General features: G+C 46.8%; 1 protein-coding gene across 3 annotated transcripts in view; it reads right to left on the reverse strand.

Annotated features, from left to right (window-relative positions):
* The window catches only part of LOC146869171 (GMP reductase 2), a 115,167-nt gene that overhangs the window by 77,967 nt on the left and 16,550 nt on the right, over positions 1-20,650 (reverse strand). For all 3 annotated transcript variants that reach the window (XM_085641113.1, XM_085641187.1, XM_085641271.1), the window contains exons 5-7: positions 20,343-20,516; positions 7,227-7,308; positions 6,962-7,068 (exon numbers count right to left, since the gene is read on the reverse strand). In XM_085641113.1, coding sequence (XP_085497239.1) covers positions 6,962-7,068; positions 7,227-7,308; positions 20,343-20,516 — 363 coding nt within the window. The remainder of the gene's footprint in view (positions 1-6,961; positions 7,069-7,226; positions 7,309-20,342; positions 20,517-20,650) is intronic.

Raw genomic sequence — 20,650 nt, forward strand, 5'->3', positions numbered from 1 at the left:
AAATTTGGTGTAGTGTCAACCAGTTCCATAACTGTTGGGCATCCTGTGAGAGAGATAGGCATTTGGTGCCTCCCTGCTTGTTGAGGGAGAACATGCTTGTGTTGTTGTCCATGCAGCTCAACACCGATGATCCCTGGATTCGAGGCAGGAAAGCCTGAAGGGAGAGAAAAAAGGCTTCCAAGTCCATCCTGTTTATGTGCATTTGGCGTTGAGCAGTGGACCACTTCCCTTGAACTTGCAAGTCTTGTTAGTGCCCTCCCCAGCCTTCCAAAGAGGCATCTGTTGTTAATATGTAGTCTGGAGTAAGCGGGAGAAAGGATAGGCCTTGGGATAGATGGGTTTCTTGTGCCCACCATTGGAAAGCCTCCTTCATATGTGGTGTTATATTTACCACATCGTCGAACGATCTGGTTTTTTGAATTCATTGGCGTTGTAATTCCTCTTGGAGTGTCCTCATTTGTAAGCGAGCTAGTGGCACTAAATCTCATTATGAAGAGAGCATAATTTCAGCAGAGACTTGAACACTCTCACAGAAATGCACTTTTCTCTGGAAAGTTTGAGTGCCAATGCTTGAAGTCGTTGTTGTCTTTCCTGAGAGAGGAAGGCCTTGTTTTGAACGGTGTTCAAACTGGCTCCCAGAAAGGTCAGTATCCGACTTGGGTGAAAGGATGATTTTTGGTAATTTATTGAGAGCCCTAGATTCTGGAACAGGGTTAAAGAATAGTCTGTTGCAGCTTTTACTAGACGAGCTGATGGGGCCTTCAGCAGCCAATCCTCTAGGTATGGGAATACCCGATGACCTTTGTTCCATAGAGCTGCTGCCACCGGAGCCAGAAACTTCGTGAAAGTTCCTGGGCTGATTTGAGGCCAAATGGAATGACTCTGAATTGATAGTGGGTACCAGCCACTGTGAACAATAAACATGTGGCTTCTAGATCCAATGAAGTCATGAAATCGCCGCTGTTGAGGCATCGTGGGATGTCGGATAGCATGACCATCCTGAATGTTTGACTTTTTATGAATTTGTTTAGTTTCCTGAGGTCTATGATAGGCCTCCACTCTACTAATTTTTTGCGAACAAGAAAAAAGCGGGAGTAGAAACCCTTCCTCCTTTGAGGAAAAGGGACCTTTCTAAAACCCCATTCTGGAGCATGATCTTTGCGTAAGTGAAGACGAGGGGGGTGCGATCCCCTGGGTGGGTGGGGGGTGGGAGTGTAGATGTATTGGGAGGTATTTGGGTAAACTCCAAAGAGTGCCCATAAGAGATTAGATCTAGGACCCACTTGTCAGATGTGATGTTGCGCCACTGTTGAATATGCTTTGACATTTTCGCACCGGTTAAGGAGAAGGGAGATGCAACTGGTACCCTGTTGAAATCACTGCTTGCGATTGGAGTCGCGGGCCTGTGCCCCTGTCTTTCATCTGGAGCCGTGTCTAGAGAAACCAGCCGTTGCAGATTGGCGGTAAGACTGCTGCTGATCTCCTTATTTATACTGAGGCTGGTAAGACTGACAAGTCTGGGCGCGTTGGTAATTTGCCCTGTATCCTGAAAAACCACAGCCTCAAGCTCTCCAAAAGGGTACCTTACGGTATAGAAGTGTACCTAGCGCTTTGGCAGTATCTGTATCCTTTTTAATTGCGGTAAGAGCCTCATTATGTGAGCCCCATAGAGGCTGTCGACATCATAGGCCAGGTCCAGAATTTTTGACTGTACTTCTGGCCGGACGCTTGTTGCCCTTAGCCATCCTTGGCGCCCGAGGACGGCCGCGCCCGCTAGCTGCCGGAAGCTGGTAGAGGCAATGTCCATTGCAATACCTATTATTTCTGATGCTGCTCTTTCGCCCTCCACCAGTATCTTATTGAATTAGTCTTTGTTTTCATCCGGAAGATGGTCTTTCATTGTCCCCATATCGGACCACATTTGTCTATCATATTGTCCCAATATGGATAGAGTGTTAGAAGCTCTTGCAGTGATTGCGGTCATTGAGGAAAAACTTTTTCTGATGGAGTCGCGACGTCGACCATTCTTATCCGGTGGAGATGTGATGAGAGTAGAAGGATTCTATGAACGCCTCTGGGCTGCCTGTGAAATCACAGTCAGGCTTTGGATGACCCGTGAGACATGCAGGAGTCTTCTGGGGCCCTATATTTTTTATCAAGTCTCGGAAGCGCGGGCACCACAGAAGCTGGCATTTTCATCACATTGACACCCTCTTGCCAAATGTGATCAATTATTGGTATTGACCAGACTGTCTTCCTAGATTTCTGTTTAAAATCGTACAGAAAACAGTCTGATTGCTCTACAATTGTGGGTAAGTGGAATCTGGTAGTGGCTCTGTCCATAATATTGTGGAAACCTCCAATATCCTCTGGACAGGAGTGTGAAGGACGATGAGTTTGGGGGGACGGTGTTGGTGCTGTATAATTGTCCCATTCGTCAGTGGGCGGAGGAGGATCATGGATTTCTACCTCCTCAGGCTCTTCCTCAGAGGAGGCAGGATCATCTCTGGGAGGCATAGTAATCACGGGTCGTGGTGTTAACCTGGGTGTGGCAGGAGGCGGTGGTAGCGGTGTTGGAGGAGTTACAGGCGGAGGCGGGGGCACTGACACTGAGGAGGAAACCTCCTTTTATAATCCGCCAACATGTTTTGCAGGTCTACTACAAGTGTCAGTGGAAACTGAGCAGGCGGTTGTCTGTGGTGTTCAAAGTATCTGTATTGGTGGTACTTTACAGGAGGGACTGGCTAGTGTTGATAATATTGACCCTCATCGTCATAGTCATCGTCGTTGAGCTCAGAAGGCTATGTGCAGTCCCAAACTGGCCCTCATCCTCCTCAGAATCCTCTACATCCAAAAGATGACTGGAAGGTAATGGTGAAATCCTTGGTGTCCTAAATTCCAGCTGCGTAGATAGCAGGTATGGAGTTGAAGGACCTTCAGACAAAATTTTAGTTTTCGTCGACGAAGCTGTCGTCGACGGTAGAATTATTGTCGTCCACGGAGACGTCGTCGATATAGCCGTAGACGGTGGAATTGTCGATGACTATGCAGCGGTCGTCGACGACGGAGGGACTGCCGACGATGGAGGGGTCGTTGACGATGGAGTCGTCGTCGGTGTTTTTGCCACCGACGAGATTTTCGTCGACGATGAACTCTATCTGTGGTGTCTTCGTTGACGGTGTCATCGTCGACGATAGAGGTAAAGTCGACGGAATGGAACCCTGGACACTTGCGGTAGATGTAGTCAACGCCGTCGACGGTCTCAACGACGATAAAGTCACTGTCGTCGTCGTTGATGAAGTAATAGGCGTCGCTGGTGAATTTGACGCCGAAGAAGATTTGTGCCTGATTTTTCCTTTAGAATGACTAGAAGAGTCCTGTTTTCCTTTTGATGTCCCTGAAGAATGAGGGACCCCAATCTGAGGAGACCTTAGGCTTTTTCGCCTGCTTTTGAGATTCGATAGTCAGGTGAGAGCCTTTGGAATGCTGCTTTTTCTCCTCAGGTTGACTCTCAGGCGACCTGGGCCTCTTATGAGATCTGGAGGACGTGTTGCTCTCAACAGTTTTAGCCACAATAGAAGATTTCCTTCTCGATCTCTTAAGGTTTTTGTAGAGAAAGTGCGGCATATTTTACATTGCCTTGTCTCATGGTTGGGATAGAGACAATAAATGCAATCTTTGTGGGTATCATCCACATGCACCCTTTTCTTTCCACAGGATTTGCAAGCTCTAAACAATCCTTTTTTGTCAGACATTCTTATCAAAAGTTTAAGGAATAAACTTATCTGGAAAAGTTGAAGAAACTGAGCAGAGGTCAGGAAGACTCCCTTACACATGACGTGCAGTGAAAATCTGAGGGATTCAGCCTCTCTTGGGAAGGTTCTAGAGGGTGTCGGCTTCTGATTGGTTGTGTTTTGAGTTTGGCCCTTTTTGTAAAAGGAGGCTAATAGGCTATGGAATGCATGGGTACCTCCATGATAGCCTATGGTTTTAAAATATTTACTACTTTGTTATATGTACTGTGGGACTCCCACTACGACGATGGGGAATGATTCAGGCATGTGAATCTATGAAACATACCCCAATACTGGATAATTATCAGTATTTTCACTGAAAATGAAACAAAATTAAAATAAAAGAGATGCATTTAAACTCAGGCGGAAACACCTTCTTGCATTTTTGTTTTGAAAGGGAGGAGAGGCAGGAAATGTAGCAGATGGGAATCACTTGGCCGAAGAGGAATTTTAACACGGTTACTATAAAAAAGTTAAGGTGCTTCGCTGTCCCAGAGTTTAGTGCTGTGTCAAGTCAGTCAGTCCAGAGAAAAAAAAGAATCTTAATCGCTGACCTGATAGCAATTCTTTAGGTTTATTGAGGAAGAGGAAGGAGTGGTTACTTAATTCAGTAAATAGAGACGCAACGGTGAAATAGAAGTATGGGAAAAGTTACTTTTACTTCTGAATCATGGAATCTCCATTGATATTTATAAACACAAAATAGAATAGCAATCCCACTATCCAAGATGGTGGAGGGTCACAATAAAAGAACAGAGTGGAACAGTGAAAATAAAATAGATAAAGTGACAAAACAGTTTTGCAGGTAGGCTTGACCTACTAGTGTGCCAAATGTGGTAAGGAAATAGAAGCAATCAGTAGCAAATACACGGACTGTTCTAGCAGCTTGTGGTAACGCATCGCAATGAATGACTAAGACATAACTTAGCCTGCACCAATAGGTCGTATTAGGAAATAGGTGTCTTGTTTTTTCTGACGCTTTGTCAACCAACACATAATAGCTGTTTCAATATGAAAAGCGTAAAGTGATTTCTTGACTGGAGAAGTAGGATTTGAAGATATGCACTGGAAGACAAATCGTCTGATTTATTACACAGGGAGAAAAATAATTGTAGGGGTTCCTTATCTTTAGAAATTTACAGATCCTGTATTTCACTCAGCTTTCTGACTTATGTGACAGTTACTAGAAAAACTATTTTCCAATCACAGTAAACGATAAAGTCTTGATCTGTACAGACATGAAAATGGAGGTCAAACTGACTTTGACCGGTTATTATCTTCCAAAAAGGCATGGCATGGGTGTAGCCTTCTCACTGGAGGAGATTCTAACTTTAACGCTTAAAAAAAAAAAAATCTTTGATCACTAGAATGATAAAGTGAGACATTTAAGGTGGGAATTTTCTAAATGCTGCTAAGGCTGCTAAATGTATTAGTCACATTTGGCCACATAAACTCTTCTACGTGCACGTATTCTCATCTGAGTGTTTGGTTATCTTCAGGATGTTCAACCATACTGGAAAAAGGTTCAGGTAATCATAGTGCATATACTCAGAAGCAAGCTCAGCAACAAAAGGGCTAAGGAGAGGACTTACAGGGAACTCTGGGGAGAGGATGAGGACATCACGGTGATCTCCTGTGAGCTCCTCCTTGCTGAAACAGATGCAGGCATCATTACTAGCTAAGCAGGTCCAGAGCTATGAGGAGCGGCCTTATCGTGGTCTGCTTGAATCTGATGGGAACTTTCAGATTGAGAGGGAGGGTGAGAATGCATATGAAAGGAACAAGCTGATCAAAACATTGGGAGTATAAATGTCATCTAAAGGTAATTCCTAGAGCAAAGAGGTCGATTTGGTGAGTACCACACTTACTGAACATGTCTGTGACCAGGCTGTCACTTCAGATCTATTTGTTTACCAGTAAAGGAAGTTCTGCTGAGCTCACATGCTTTGTGGGTAAACTGCTGTGATTTGCAGAGCTTCCCTCAAGCGGGTCATGACTCTTGTTACAACCTCCTTGTTCAGATAATGGCCTGTTGTGTTGCATGTATGAATCATACGGGCTAGATGGATGACCCTCAGTTGCAGCACCGTGATGTGGCTAGTCTTCGCTCTATTTAACCACGTCACTTGAACTGTTAGATTCACGTGAGCCCCCTATCCCATTGAGATATCCACTGTCATGTTATGTTAATTCTATTTGTAATAGCGCAACAAATCATACCCGGAGATATATCTCGGCGCCGAGCCAGCACAGAAACACCACAACAGCTAGAAAAACTAGGTTTTCAAATGTTTTTTAAACTTGGTAAAATCTTGGCCGAATGGGCTGAAATGTGGCAAAATTGTGAAAGGGAACTCCCCAAGAGAGAATGTACGAATGTTTTAGTCAGTGTCAACATCTCCCAGTTTCAAATCGGAGACCATTGGTAATAAAATCTTTCCTGGAGAGGTGAGATGAGCCTCACATTTGATGGGCAAAGAAGACATTTTCAAAGCCAGCAGGGAAGAAATGTGCAAGGCACTCCGGGTTTACTTGGATGACATTTTTTGTAATCTTCTAGGTCAGAGAGGATGGTATTCCAATGAAGAATATATTCTTGCTTGTTTGGTGTCTAGGACAGGTGTCAAGTACGGAATGGTTTATACTGGGGCAGGTGTACCTATTTTGTGTACTTATATGGTCCACATTTTCTGCAACAGGGAGAGTAGTCCTGAAATCATATGAGCTTTTCTTGTATGTCGGCCTTAAGGAGCCAATTCAAATAATAGGTTTCGAAGACAGCATGCAAGTTTAATGTGTACTTCAAAAGCGGCCTATAAGGTGGAATTTCTGACATCAAGTAAAACAAACATAACCGGCGAAGCAACCCGGCTGACACTGCAATCTGGGTGAGTGAGCACCAGGTTTCCTTCCACTTTTAAAATAGGATAGAAGATATGTCAACATTTGGTTTTAAACAAGAAAATGTATTAGCTCAAAAAATGATTTTATTTTTAAAACAGAAATTACTCTTTTCAAAAAATTATATTAGCACGCTGTAAATAGGGGGGCGATATTCCAGATTTATGAATCTCAATGAAGACCCCCAAGATGCGTAGATATTGCATCAAACACCTTTAGATGCGAGACCCAAGAAGGTCCCTTGTGTCAAAGCCCTGACCGCTTACCGAGATGATGTGGCCCTGCAATCCATGGGCGGCGTCAGCGCACTCAATCACGGCACTCAGCTGAGGGTAGCCCACGCCGGTCTTTGTACGTGTGGTGCAAACGGACCCTGTACATGAGAAAAGCAAAGGTCACAGTGTGAATTGTGCACAAAGAGAAAAGTGTATTAGTGTCACATTGGATATATCTTGGTGTGGAGACTCTGGGCCAAAGATGGTAGAGCAGGACACAGTTTACAAGAGTGTCACAAGGGAAGGTCTCTCATACCTGGGCCAATCCCCACTTTGATGATGTCAGCGCCCGAGAGCAGGAGTTCCTCCACCATCTCTCCTGTCACAACATTGCCAGCCTGGAAAAAGGAAGGAAAGGAGGGCGTCTTAAACGTCAGCCTGCGTGCCAAGAGACAGTGTGAGAGCAATCATGGCAATGGTACAATGTCATCAATATACGTGTGTGCTCTGGAAATCCATATCGTAAGAGGCAGCCGAAGACGAGTCGATGGGTTAGAGGCTCACTGTTCATTTGAACACTGGACATGGGACATCAACGTACACTTCATGGAGAGCAAGCGTCAGCTTGTGGCAGAGTGGTGATGTCTGGCAGCTCAGGGTCACGATGAACTGTTAAGACTGATCATGTCATCGTGATGTCAGGTGGGTTTAAAATTCCAATACTTTAGTTGGATTCATTTTTAGAACAGTGTTGGTAAGCAAATTTGCCGGATTGCTAAAAGCTGTAAAATACTGAAGTACAAAAGAGGAATCCATTTCTGGATCACTTCTTACTACGTTATTAAAATCTACAGAGGTCCCTTTCCTTGATTACGCCCCTGCATGAGACATTCCCACCCAGTAGCTAGTGCCAGGCTTAAAGGTGGCACATCCAGGCACCCACTTCAGAACATTGTCTGGATCTGCGGAAGATGAGGACCGGGCTTGCTGTCTGTCACCGGAGAGGAGCCTGGAGGGCTGGACATGCTCCCAGTTGTAAGGGTCTTAAGGCTAACCTTGTGTTCAAGTTACAGGGAAACAACAAGTTACAAGAAGCCTTTTCCTGGCAGTGCCCGGCTGACCTTAGGACACAGCACCTGGACTTCACCCTGCTGGTGGCAGCTGACGGATACCATGTGTGCCTCCACGCACCTCCACAGGGTCCTAGAATTGTACTCCTGTGGCGGATTGTGCCATAACGCACCAAGCTGAAAGGGAAATCCTTTGACTAGGATGAACCTAGTTGGTGTGTAAGACCCATGCGCCATCAGTCATCCTCAAATTGCGCCTTTATCCTAGTCTACTGCAACCACTGACTACCATTGGAGCTTTGTGCTTTTAGACACTATTTCTACTGAAATCGTTTTTTTAATTCATTTTGCCGCATTCCATTATTGGATTTTTGTCATTGGGTGTCATTTTGTTTAATAAATTGTACTCTTTTCCTCTAATTCTGTATGGGATTTTTATCGTATTGCATCTTGACTTCATTATCGTTGGGTGCTGCTCTATTCCATAGCTACCAGGGAGCTGAGCGCCGGTTGATTTAGTGACTTTGAGGGTTCACGATGACAAGGGTTGCGATTATTCCTTGAGGGGAGTAGTCACCCACATCAAATAATAATCCAACTTCTTAAAATATCCTATTGTTTGATTTGCTCTTTCTCTGGCAACCTTTGGACTGGTGGTATTTCTTGTTTCTTGCATGCATTTGATGAAGTTCTACAAGCGGTTTTTGGCCTTTATTAATGCCCTTTAGTTACAGGATCTGAATGTGCACTAGTACAAATTCCAAGTTGCTGGTTACTTTTCCTTATTTTGTCTTGTTAGTTAGAATTTTCATCTGCTGGTGCAAGATTTGTGCCTCTTATACTTTGCATTATTTGTTTCTAAGTGGCTTGATCAGGGGCCTTTTGTATGGATATGGGGCTGAGATTGACATGATAATCCTTTGAAATTACAAGTACTTTTCTTTCCTATTTCTAATTATTAGTAGTAAGATGTCCCTCTTCTCCTTACACAAATACCACTGGGAAATAGCCTCTCAGATCAATGGCAATCTATTTCTTTATGGGACATCATGCCCAGTGGAGGATGGAACCACAGCTGTTACTGAGCAAAATTAATAAAATATGTAAACCTGCACATGGACTCCTTGATTCTAGAAAGCAGATGTTAAGAAAGGCAGTTAGGTTTCTCTTTCATGTTTCTCCCTTCCCACCTTCCTTTCCATGTGGCTCTCCGATACAAGGATTGAATTGTGTATTTGTGCCAAACACAAAGCAACATAAAAGCCAGAGGGCATGTGCCCACACCCGGAACCTGTTACCTTATAATCCATGGACTTGGCTTCCTCCTTTTCTGTGATGCAAGAAATATTGGGACCCCCTCTAAACAAAATACTTTTCCAAAAGGTCAGGGAGAAGAGGGGAAGAAATAAACAACCTAACAAGTAATGCTCCCTCAAGACCTGTATTCTAATTTCTTATATTTAATCAAAATATTGATAGAACATCTAAGTCAACATGGGCTTACCAACAAATAACACCAATTTACCACTTCAATTTATTTCTTTTACTCCTGTTTATTGTATTTTCCTCTTTTTATAATATCATTTTTTTCCCACGTATAAATCAATCTTCATTTATGACATCATCATTATATTTTACACATTATTTATGTCAATTCCCTAATACAAAATTTATTTTTCCAAAACAGAACCCAGGAAGAGAACACTGAACATTCATACTATTCTTTCATACATCCACATACCATACACATCCTGTAAATAGATCTCAATAGTTGTCCCAATTAGCGCTTTTTAGTTGTAAAACAGTCTTTATAACCCCCAAGAGGGAGCTACTACAATAATTGTAGGATTTCCAAAAAGACTTGGTCAACGCGTTTCGGTGGCATAAGAAAACGTAGAGACCACCTTCATCAGGACCCGCTACTTCTCATATCGCAGGTTCTCAAAACCTGGGATTTCTATATGAAGGAATAATATTGACTTACAATAATTGCTGTTATTGCTATAGGGAGTAATCACAGTTTCTTCTTATGTGACGATACCCCGCAGAAAACACCTTAAAGTCCTTCTAGATGTAAGACAGAGCCACAATACATCCGGTATTTATTCAGAAGTATTCCATATATCTTTCAGTACTATATCTTATAAAGGTCACAAAGGTATTCCTATTTCATCCGTATCCAAATCTGGAAAGGACCCCGAATCGGGTACACGATTTTAAAATTCTTCGTGGTGTCCCATCTTTTTAAGCGTATCGGTCCTTCAATCGCACATTGGCGTCATCGGTTCGTCTTCCCGTAGGTCCTTTTCTGTGACCATTTGATGAATGTATACAGTTGGCAATATGGGGCCCGACGTACCAAGGTAAGTTGGCAAACCAAGATGCTCAAATTGCACACCACCTGATTTGTGAAGAACAAGTTATTTACCTTCGGTAACTCCTTATCTGGTAGAAACTAACTAGCTGCTGAATTCTTACCTTAGTATTATCTCCAGGTATCAGACTAGATCCGGACAGGTTTCATGAACAGTACCCCTGTGCGCCAGTAGTTGGCGTCGCTCGGCTCTGCGGTGCATATTCGGCGTCATCTGCACCGGAAGTGACGTGCGCCGTGCCTATATAGTCACCACCCCAGCGTGCTGATGTCAGTTTCTTTCTGCAACTTTCTAGGAGCATGGAGCCACGGAGAACATGGACCACTGGTGTAGAAAACTAGAGCCCCGATCATCCAATTGCAGAGCGATGAGGATTAAGGAATCTGCGGCTAGATAGAGTCTCTACCAGATAAGGAGTTACCGAAGGCAAGTAATTTGTTCATCTGATAGAGACTTCTAGTGGCAGATTCCTTCCCTTACAACAGAAACCCAAGCAATACCTCCCTGGAGGTGTGTGTGCAGAACCGTTTCTCACTAAAAGTCCTACTGGGCCGAACAAGCAAACTGTTGATCTTGAAGGACCAGACTGTCCAGCCAGTAGTGAACGTGGCAGGGAAGCCCACGCTGCTGTCTGGCAGATGTCCAGGACCGGAACTCCACATGCTAACTCAGTGATCGCAGCCTTACCTCTGGTGGAATGAGCATGCTAAACCCTCAGGGGTTGCTTCTTGGCCAGTGCATAGCAGATTTTAATGCAGAGCGTGACCCATCAGGAGATTGTCCATTTCTATACAGCCTTCCCCTTCTTTGCTCCGACATAACCCACGAAGAGTTGGTTTTCCACCCGGGACCCTTTCGAAAAGACATGGTAGAAAAGCAACACTCTTTTCAGGTACAATGAAGTCACCCCTCTTCCTTAGAGGGATGTGGCGGAGTGTAAAAGGTAGGGAAAGTGATGAACTGGCGTACTTGGAAGGGAGTGACAACTTTTGTTAGAAAGAAAGCTCGAGTGCGAATGACCATCTTGTCTGGGAAGATGTTTAGGTATGGAGACTTAGATGACAAAGTCTGGAGCTCACTGACCCTACGGGCAGATGTGATTGCCACTAGGAAGGCCGTCTTGATAATAAGGAGCCTGGAGGACAGTTATGCCGTGGCTCAAAAGGAGTGCACATCAGAAAGGGGCGTACTAGGTTGAGGTCCCACTGAGAGGATGCAGGTTTAGGAAAGGACGAAGGCCTCCGTCCTTCTTGGGCACCAGAAAGTAGTGGGAATAGCAACCATGACTACTTCTGATGATGGCACCCTCTCTAGAACTCTCTTGGCCAAGACAGCTGCTGCTTCCTGGTGAAGTAAAGCTAGATGGTCAGCCTGTCATAAGAGGGTGTCATCGAGGGAGGAGTAATCACGAAGGGTAGGGACTTGCCCCACCTGGACAATCTGGAGAATCCAGCAGTCTGATGTTATTTACCTCCAGTGGTGCAGGTGATGGCAGATCATGCCATCACTGGTTGCCCAGGATGGTTGGAGAGCAAACTAAAGACGGTTGTAAGCTGCGGCTGACAGCGGGGTGGTGGGCTGGCCTGACCTCTGGCTATCTGACCCACGAGGTCTGTGGGTGCCACATCCTCGGGCACACAGAAAGTGGGAGCTTGCAGGTTCTGGTGGCTGGGCGGGTAGAGGCGCGGCTGAAAGCCCCTACAGTGGCGAAGAAAGGATAAAAAGGTGGACTGAGCATGACAGGGGCCCATGGAAAAGTGCAAGTACCTGGCCATAGCCCTGATGTCCGTGAAGCTCTCCAATGGAGATTTCGCCTCTTCTCAGAAGAGAAGGGAGCCATAAAAGGACATGTCCATAAGCGAAGCTTGGACATCCAGTGAAAAGCCAGTTGTCCTCAGCCAGGCACGGCGCCTGAAGGCCACCGAAGAAACCACCCTAACTAACGGATCGTATCCAGCCCTCTTACGATTGTGAACTTAGCTGCATCCCTCCCATCAGCCATAGAGTATGGCCTGGGCTGGGAGTAACAGCCTAAAAGGTATGCTGTGTTAACAAACCACAATGCCAGGCCGGCGGAAAAAAACAATTTCTTGCCTAAGGTGTCCAGCCTCTTGAATTTCCCATCCGGTGGAATGGTAGGGAATACTCCTGATTTATGTGGGAAGTGGAGGCTTGGACCACTAAGTTCTCTGGGGTGGGGTGTTGGGTGAGGAAAGAAGAGTCCTCTGGGGCGTAACGGAGTGATGGCGGTGGGCAATTATCCTGTTCAAAGGAGCCCCTGTGCATGCAGGGGCTTGGACCAGGACCTGATTAGGACGTCCATGTGGGCTTTGTTAAATGGGAGAAGTGCCTCTCACGGGGTGACTCTTCCAACAAGACTTTAGTCTTGACCAGCACCAAGAGCAGCTGAAGGTCCAGGACCTCGGCTGCCCTCCTCACCACCATAGCAAATGTGGCACCCTCCTACATTGCCACCGTAGCAGGAAAGACCAAGTCAGTATCTGAAGAGGTGTACAGTCCGCTGGTATCTGCCAATTCCGCACACAAGTCAATGTCAGGGTCTAGGAGTTGGTATTCCTCAGGATCCAGTGATCCCTCCCAATCTTCCCCAAGTCGTAGCTCATAGGAATAGGGCTCAGGCTCCAGCCTGGAGGGAATGGTTCCAGTTGGCACCAGAGTCCGCGTCGGAAGAAGCCCATCCGGCTCTGTGTCGGAGTCAGGGATAAGAATGGAGACAGCGGCCCCTGGACCGTTGACATGGAGACCGGTGGCGGGGAAGGTCAAGGTGGTACGACTGGCACAAGCCCAGATCCATCAGTGGATCTGAGGGGCGCAACTGGAACCAAGGGAGGTCCAATCAGCGGGGAATCAGTGTGGGCCCCTCCCAAACCCACAAGGGCCGGAAGGCATGCCAGTGGGGATGGGCCGCCCAAGTATGAGGTGCATGGCCTCATAAAATTTGCACAGATGGGCAGGGGTCGCCCAGCTACAGGAAACTAGGGGAGGTGTGAAGACAGCCAGGTGCAGGCCCAACCGTGGAGCCAGGCCTTGAATGACAATGCTCCCTCGTCTCGACGAATGACTTCGAAAGACGAAATTAAGTCGAAGACCTCTTCGACTTCTTACTCTTCTTCTATTTGTGGGACTTTCCCGAAAGCTCGTAAGACTTTGAATGCAACGAAGATAGATGGTTCCTCAGCCGTTTTCAGTGTTCTAGAACAGAGCTCGACATATGCCGAGGAGAAGGCAGCAGAGTCCAAGACAGAGGTTGTGGATTATGCAGTGAAATGATGATGGCAGAAGGCCTGTAGTTGATTTTATTGCATGCAGCATCTCTCATTTCTTCCTAGAGCTGTCTACATTTCGATATTTTAATATAGATTGCATTATTTTAAGTGTTTTTACAACACTACGCTATTTCTGAAGTGTTATTTTTGTCTGTAAAACATCCTGATCTGCGCAAAAAACACAACTGCAGAAGATGAACGGGGCACTCTGGGTTCAAAGGGGCGGCCATGGTACAAAGATGCTGAGTGGAAAGTTACACTGAATGACTGTCAGAGCTAAAACAGAGAACAGTCACCATTGTGGTCTGCGGTGGGATTGTGATGGCAACAGGGCCGGACTGGTCATTCCGGGCACCGGGCAATCCCCCGGTATGCTGGATGGGGTGTGGGGCCGGTTTGGTGTGACAGGGGGCCGGTTCTGTTGTTGGGGCCGATCGCGAGTCACGGTCGGTCCAAATCGGCCCCAACAACAGAACACAGTGACCAAAACCTAAATTAAGCACAATCAGGCCGCCTGTCAACCTGACTGAGGCCTGGTGAGCACAACGATTCTCATGCTGGTGGTCCGACGCGTGTCCGCCGGCCGATTTCAAATCAATTTCATTTAAGGAAGCACAGGCAGGCCATGCTACTATGATCAGGCGGCAGGCCGCCGTCCTACTCATTATAATTTATTAAACTGTAAACACCACCTGACCTGTCACCGGACCATGATGATGTAGACGCGCGCGCAGATGTCACGGCCTCCGCGTCTGCGTGCCGCTGTTTTTATTAGGTTGGGGTCTGCTGCCTGGTAGTGATGCTCATGCGCATTGGGAAAAAGTGCGCGTGACTCCTCTGAGGGCAGGCGAGGTCGAGGCAGGCTGAGGCATCTCAGAGGCCAGAGAGACAGGGACTGGGAAAGAGAGCAGCTCAACGGCACCCCATGTAATTTAATTCCCCCCGTCTGCTGCCCGCAGGTGAGTGCTATTTGTTCAGAAGCAGAGAAACCAAGCAAGCGTAGTCCAAAGCATGTAACCCTAGCCAAGGTGCGCCCAGAAGGCAGTGTAGGCGCTTCATATAGGTATTAAATAACGCACAGCGTGAAGCAAACCTTGCACACGGCGCTAGGAGGGAAAGTAAACTGAGAGTGGAGGGGAGCAGGTGTGCGGGGGTACAGAGCTGCCCGGGAAGGTCAAGGGATATTGTACATAGTTCCCCACATTTTAGTGTGCAAATTTGTGTGTGTGTCTCCGCTAAGTATTTTGGAAACTGAGAGCAGCAGGTGGAACTCATGGGCAGACAATAAACATGTAGGTTGCGCAAATACCGCCTTGCCGTAACACCAATCATCGTTAACAAAAACACACTCTGTACTGCAAAGACCAATCCTGAAACTCGATACATGGGCACAGCTGATGTAGCATTGGACCGGTTTCTTGATTGCAACTCGTCAGGAGTGCAGTATTAAATTTAAAGAAACAGGCGTGAGGTGATTTGCCTCTTACAGTACAGAAGGTTCGGCTGAATTCCATGTATTCAGCATCCTCAGTCTTATTTTTGCCAATCATCTGGTAATTTGACCTCTACCACGGCTGAAACTTACCAAATTGGCTGAAAAGAGAGGCTTATCCTTTATAGCTAAATTGCACAACTGCTCGTCTTATTGACAGCCCTCTTTTTAGGTCTCGCCTGGCTATCGCGTAAGCGATCGCTTAGCGAGACTTATGTAGGGGCTTCAGAAAATGCTCCCAAAGGCTTCCCAGGCGGCGGTTACACGCACAACCACGCGCATTCCATTTGCCACCAGCTACTTCCTGTGCGTGCGCCGTCTCACGCATTCAGAGAGATTTAGTAAGGGGCACAAGACCTTAGGAATGCAGTTTATGGCCAGTGCATTTGAGGCATTCAAGCGCGAAGCTGCCATCTGGCATCGGACTTGAAACCAGCAGTCTGCTTACGCCAGCGCGCGCTCGGCCTCACTTCCTGCATCCCCTCTTACAACAATTACCTTTCGTTATAACTCACACCCCATATGCTCGTTCCCTCCCACCGTTCCTTTGATGTCCACTTTTCTTGTTGTTTACAAACCACGCCACACACTGCTGCACGCCACACACTGCTGCACGCCGCACACTGCTGCACGCTGCACACTGCTGCACGCCGCACACTGCCGCACGCCGCACACTGCCGCGCACACTGCTGCATTACACACTGCTGCACGCCTCACACTGCTACACGAAACACTGCTGCACGCCACACACTGCTGCACGCCACACACTGCTGCACGCCACACACTGCTGCACGCCACAAACCACACACTGCTACACGCCACACACTGCTACACGCCACACACTGCTGCATGCCACGCACTGCTGCACACTGCTGCATGCCTCACACTGCTACACGAAACACTGCTGCACGCCACACACTGCTGCACGCCACACACTGCTGCACGCCGCACGCCACACACTGCTGTACGCCACACACTGCTACACGCCACACACTGCTACACGCCACACACTGCTACACGCCACACACTGCTACACGCTACACACTGCTACACGCTACACACACTGCTGCATGCCGCTGCACACCACACACTGCTGCATGCCGCTGCACGCCACACACTGCTGCACGCCGCACACTGATGCACGCCGCACACTGCTGCACGCCACACACTGCTGCACGCCACACACTGCTGCACGCCACACACTGCTACACGCCACACACTGCTACACGCCACACACTGCTACACGCCACACACTGCTGCATGCCGCTGCACGCCACACACTGCTGCATGCCACACACTGCTGCACGCCGCACACTGCTGCACGCCGCACACTGCTGCACGCAGCACACTGCTGCACGCAGCACACTGCTGCATGCCGCTGCACGCCACACACTGCTGCATGCTGCTGCACGCCACACACTGCTGCACGCCGCACACTGCTGCATGCGCACACTGCTGCACCCCGCACAGTGCTGCACGCCGCACAGTGCTGCACGCCTCACACTGCTACACGAAACACTGCTGCACGCCACACACTGCTGCACGCCACACACTGCTGCACGCCACACACTGCTGCACGCCACACACTGCTGCACGCCGCACACTGCTGCACGCCGCACACTGCTGCACGCCGCACACTGCTGCACGCCGCACACTGCTTTTATGCGAGTTTATGCTACTGACATTGTAAATGACAATGCCTTTTATTTGTTTTAAAACCAAAACATAAATAAAAGTCATTGTAATTTTACAATGCAATAGCTCAAACTCTTATAAATGCGAGACCTATTGCATTGCAAATGCTTGTTTCAGAGATGCCACGAGTAAGAATGGGCAATGAAGAAACAATTTATCTCACCTATTTTTAATCAAAACAGGTGGTTTGATGCTGCGTGTTTTCCTGGCATCTGCTGCTGCAGTTAACAAACACCACTGCTATGTAAAATGTAATGTGGCATTAAATGTGTAACTTTAATGTTTGGAAAATGCAATCGGAAACCGATTCACAGCGTAGAAGTAACCCAGAGTGAAAAGAACAGTTAAATTCCAGATATCTGGTCTGTTCATAATACATAGAAATATTCGGGCTGCACGAGGCTACAGTACTTTCACTTGCAACACTGACTCTGACTCAAAGCACATACATTTCACAGATCAACACTGCCCAGTTCTCCAGCAACGACTACAAAGGAGCTCTGACACAATGCACAGAATGAGTGCGGCGCCTGGCAAGAGTCCATTTGTTACTGAATAATAATACGCTCCGTCAACACTCTTGTCCTTGCAGGGAAAAAGGCCCCGAGACTTGCTGTGCTCTGTCCCTGTGGCAGACCTAGGACAGGTGTTGGATATGGGAGTGGTTTCCCTCTCTAGTGCAGGGACCTGGACTGTGCGGGAAAGGGGGAGTTTAGAGGGGGAAGAGGACCCAGTACACAAATAACGTGGTGTCAATAGCTTGAACACAGAACTCAAACATGTTGATGCCACAAAGCATATTCCTAGAACAGAAAGTGCAACATTAAGTGAAAAAGGTAGGAGTGGGAAGGGCAGGAGTTTTATTAGGTTTAGTTAGTTAGATAACCACAAATAGTATATAATTTGGACCGGTCTACTGAGTAAGGCCTGAATGTTGAATGCTGAAGCAACGTACTCCAAGAAGACTCGGGCCATATGTGCAAGGGCATTGCGCCACCGGAACGTCACTTTTTTTTACTTTCCAGTGGCGCAATGCCCTGCACCATATTTACAAAGCGGTGTTAAACCACTTTGCATGGCTTACACTGCTTTGTTAATAGGATACCATTTCACCCAGGTATTTGCGTGGAAGGGGCGTGCAATGCGTGTTGTTGTTGGCGTTCCGCAGCTAAATCTATTGCTTTTTAATGCTGCCCTAGATTTACAAGGATCTGTGAATCTGAGGCAGCTCCAAAAACTAACAACATGCAAAAGCAGACATTGGACTGCCGCAACGAGGAGAAATACATTTATTTCTCATTGTTTTTGCAGCACACATAGAAAGAGCAATAATCCATTAATGTTTGGTTTTGTGCAGGAGAGGACACCTTCCTGCACACAAACCATCATCTCTGCAACACAGGCACCCTTGCACTATGGTGCAAGGGTATCTGTGTTGGCATTAGGCAGCTACTTTTAGCGCCAGAGCTAGGGAAAACACAGGGGTGCGCCATATTCTTGTAAGTACAGCGCATCCCTACATTTTGGAAACGATGCAGTGGGGCTCTGCAACATTTGCTGCAGCACGGCTCTGTGCCATTTCCTTATAAATGTGCCCTCTGGAGTTGCGAGAGCCTGGCTGATGTAAGATGCTGCCCTGTACAGAAGACTCTCATCTCCTAATGTCCCATTACTCCTATTTAATCGTTTGCTGACTTAATTGGAGATGGTACTTCTGCTAGTTCGCCAATGAAGGGATCCTATAAATCTGTGATATGGAATGTAGACCATCCAATTACACCCTACACTTTACTATACCCAAAGCATTAGGTTTTCGGATTATACCCAAAGGATTATGTTTATGTGGTTACTGATCAGGTTTCTCTTCCGTAGATAAGATTGGACCAATATACTGGTATCACGGCTCTCCATTACAAGATGGTGACCGTCTTTTATCGATGATGGGCTAATACCCCTATTATAGAGAAACGGCACATGGTCACCGACAGAATAATGTAGCACTTGATTAACACAGACTGTTCGATCTAATTCATACATACTAATATCGAGCGTCTCCATTACAAGATGGCGACCAGCATTTTAACGATCATGAGCTAACACCCTCTCCCTTGGAGAGATGGCACACAGTCGTTTACGGAATATTGTAGCCTTTGAATAGTACAGAATGCTCTAACCAATGTATCCGACTGCCCGCTGGTATGGGCAGTTACCGATTGATCTAGGTCCGGTATTTAGGACAAACGTTTTCGTAGCCCTTAGCGGACGCCAACAAGCTGATGGAAGTACTCTCCATCATCTTTGTAAGGTGAGGTACTTCTAATGCATCCAATATACAGGAGGACTCTGGTCGCCCTGGTGTGTGTCACGCAAATAGGGATGACACTGTTATCTGATGACTTTGCGTCAATTTGTTTTCTGCTTAAAACGCGCTGCACACCTATAATTGTCTTAACTTTAGTTAAAGATATGGCATTGCCGTTTGTATTTTGATATTTTCAATAGCTAAGGCATTCCTGGCAAGGGCTAGCCTAACTGAAGATTACTTGAATGAGGAATTATCTGGTGAAATTTCCGCAGAGTGGCACGTATGATTACTTCGAATACTTTTCGAGCATCTCTGGTGCTACGTCTGGCAGCCTGACGATCACAAATATAGAGGCCCCATGGAATATGGGAGGTTTTTAATAATTTCCCTTTAGAGCAATGGTATACTAAGTTGCTCAGAGTAGCTTTATACGTACGCTCTTTTGTGACCTTTCATTGACTTGTATATACTGAGCACTTTAAAGTATTATGTGGGTTTGTCACAGTTATTTACTTACAGGTCACACGCCGATATTGCGGATTTACTTTGTTTTCAGATTTCCTAACTATACTAACTCCTGTTGTGGAATGGCTTGGAGACATAGGTATGATTTAGTTAATTGGTTACTCCTATAAGAATATTTGGTCTAGTGCCTAATGTGTTATTTATACATGATCTGTCTCTATGACCAGATACTAGAGGAATTGAATACAGAACAGTTGCAATTGGATCTGCGGCTTAAGATAAATTATTGTACATAGCATTGGTGAGTTGTTACATATTATGGCACCATTATGGTGGTGGGCATCTGTTCTTACAGTGTCAAGGACACTTCACGGATTTAATCAGGGCCGGACAGGCCGTAGCGGGCACCGGGCATTTCTCCGGTGGGCCGCTATGGTGAGGGCGGGTTTTGTTAACGGGTGCCGGCAATATCGGTTCCCTGTAACAAAATCGGCCGAAACTAGCCGTTGCAAACAGCTCGGCCGTACCCCTCCTCCCCCACAGGGGGGCTGGCCGAGCAGTTAGCCAGGGCTGGTTTTGGTTCCCAGTCCGGCCCTGGATGGCAAGGCAAAAACGCCTTCCTATAGACATTTAGAAAAAATGAAAAATTAATTGAAAAAGAAAATCATTTCGACAGAGGTGTGTAAGAAAGCGCTCGTCATGACAGGGCGCAGTGCACCCAGAGAGGGAGGGAAGAGACTTACCATGATGGTGTGGTGCGGGAATCTTGCACGGACGTCCTTCACGTGCTGCACAAAGTGCTCAGAGTAGCCGTTGGCCACGTCCAGGCAGATGTATCGCACCTGTGGGATGGCCTCCAGGATCTGTTCCAGCTGCTCAAAATCCGCCTGTCCCGTGCCGGAGCTGGCCGCAATATGCTGTAACGAGAAAAGCCATGGTTAGGAAGACCAGCTTCTAGGAGTACACAGCACTCTCAGACACACAAGATGCGGGGAGTATGCAGTACAGTGGCGGCTGGTTTTAATGGGCGAAGGGGCATTGCCCTACCAGT

Source organism: Triturus cristatus, chromosome 1_1, assembly GCF_964204655.1.
Source record: "Triturus cristatus chromosome 1_1, aTriCri1.1, whole genome shotgun sequence".
Classification (NCBI taxonomy): Eukaryota; Metazoa; Chordata; class Amphibia; order Caudata; family Salamandridae; genus Triturus; species Triturus cristatus.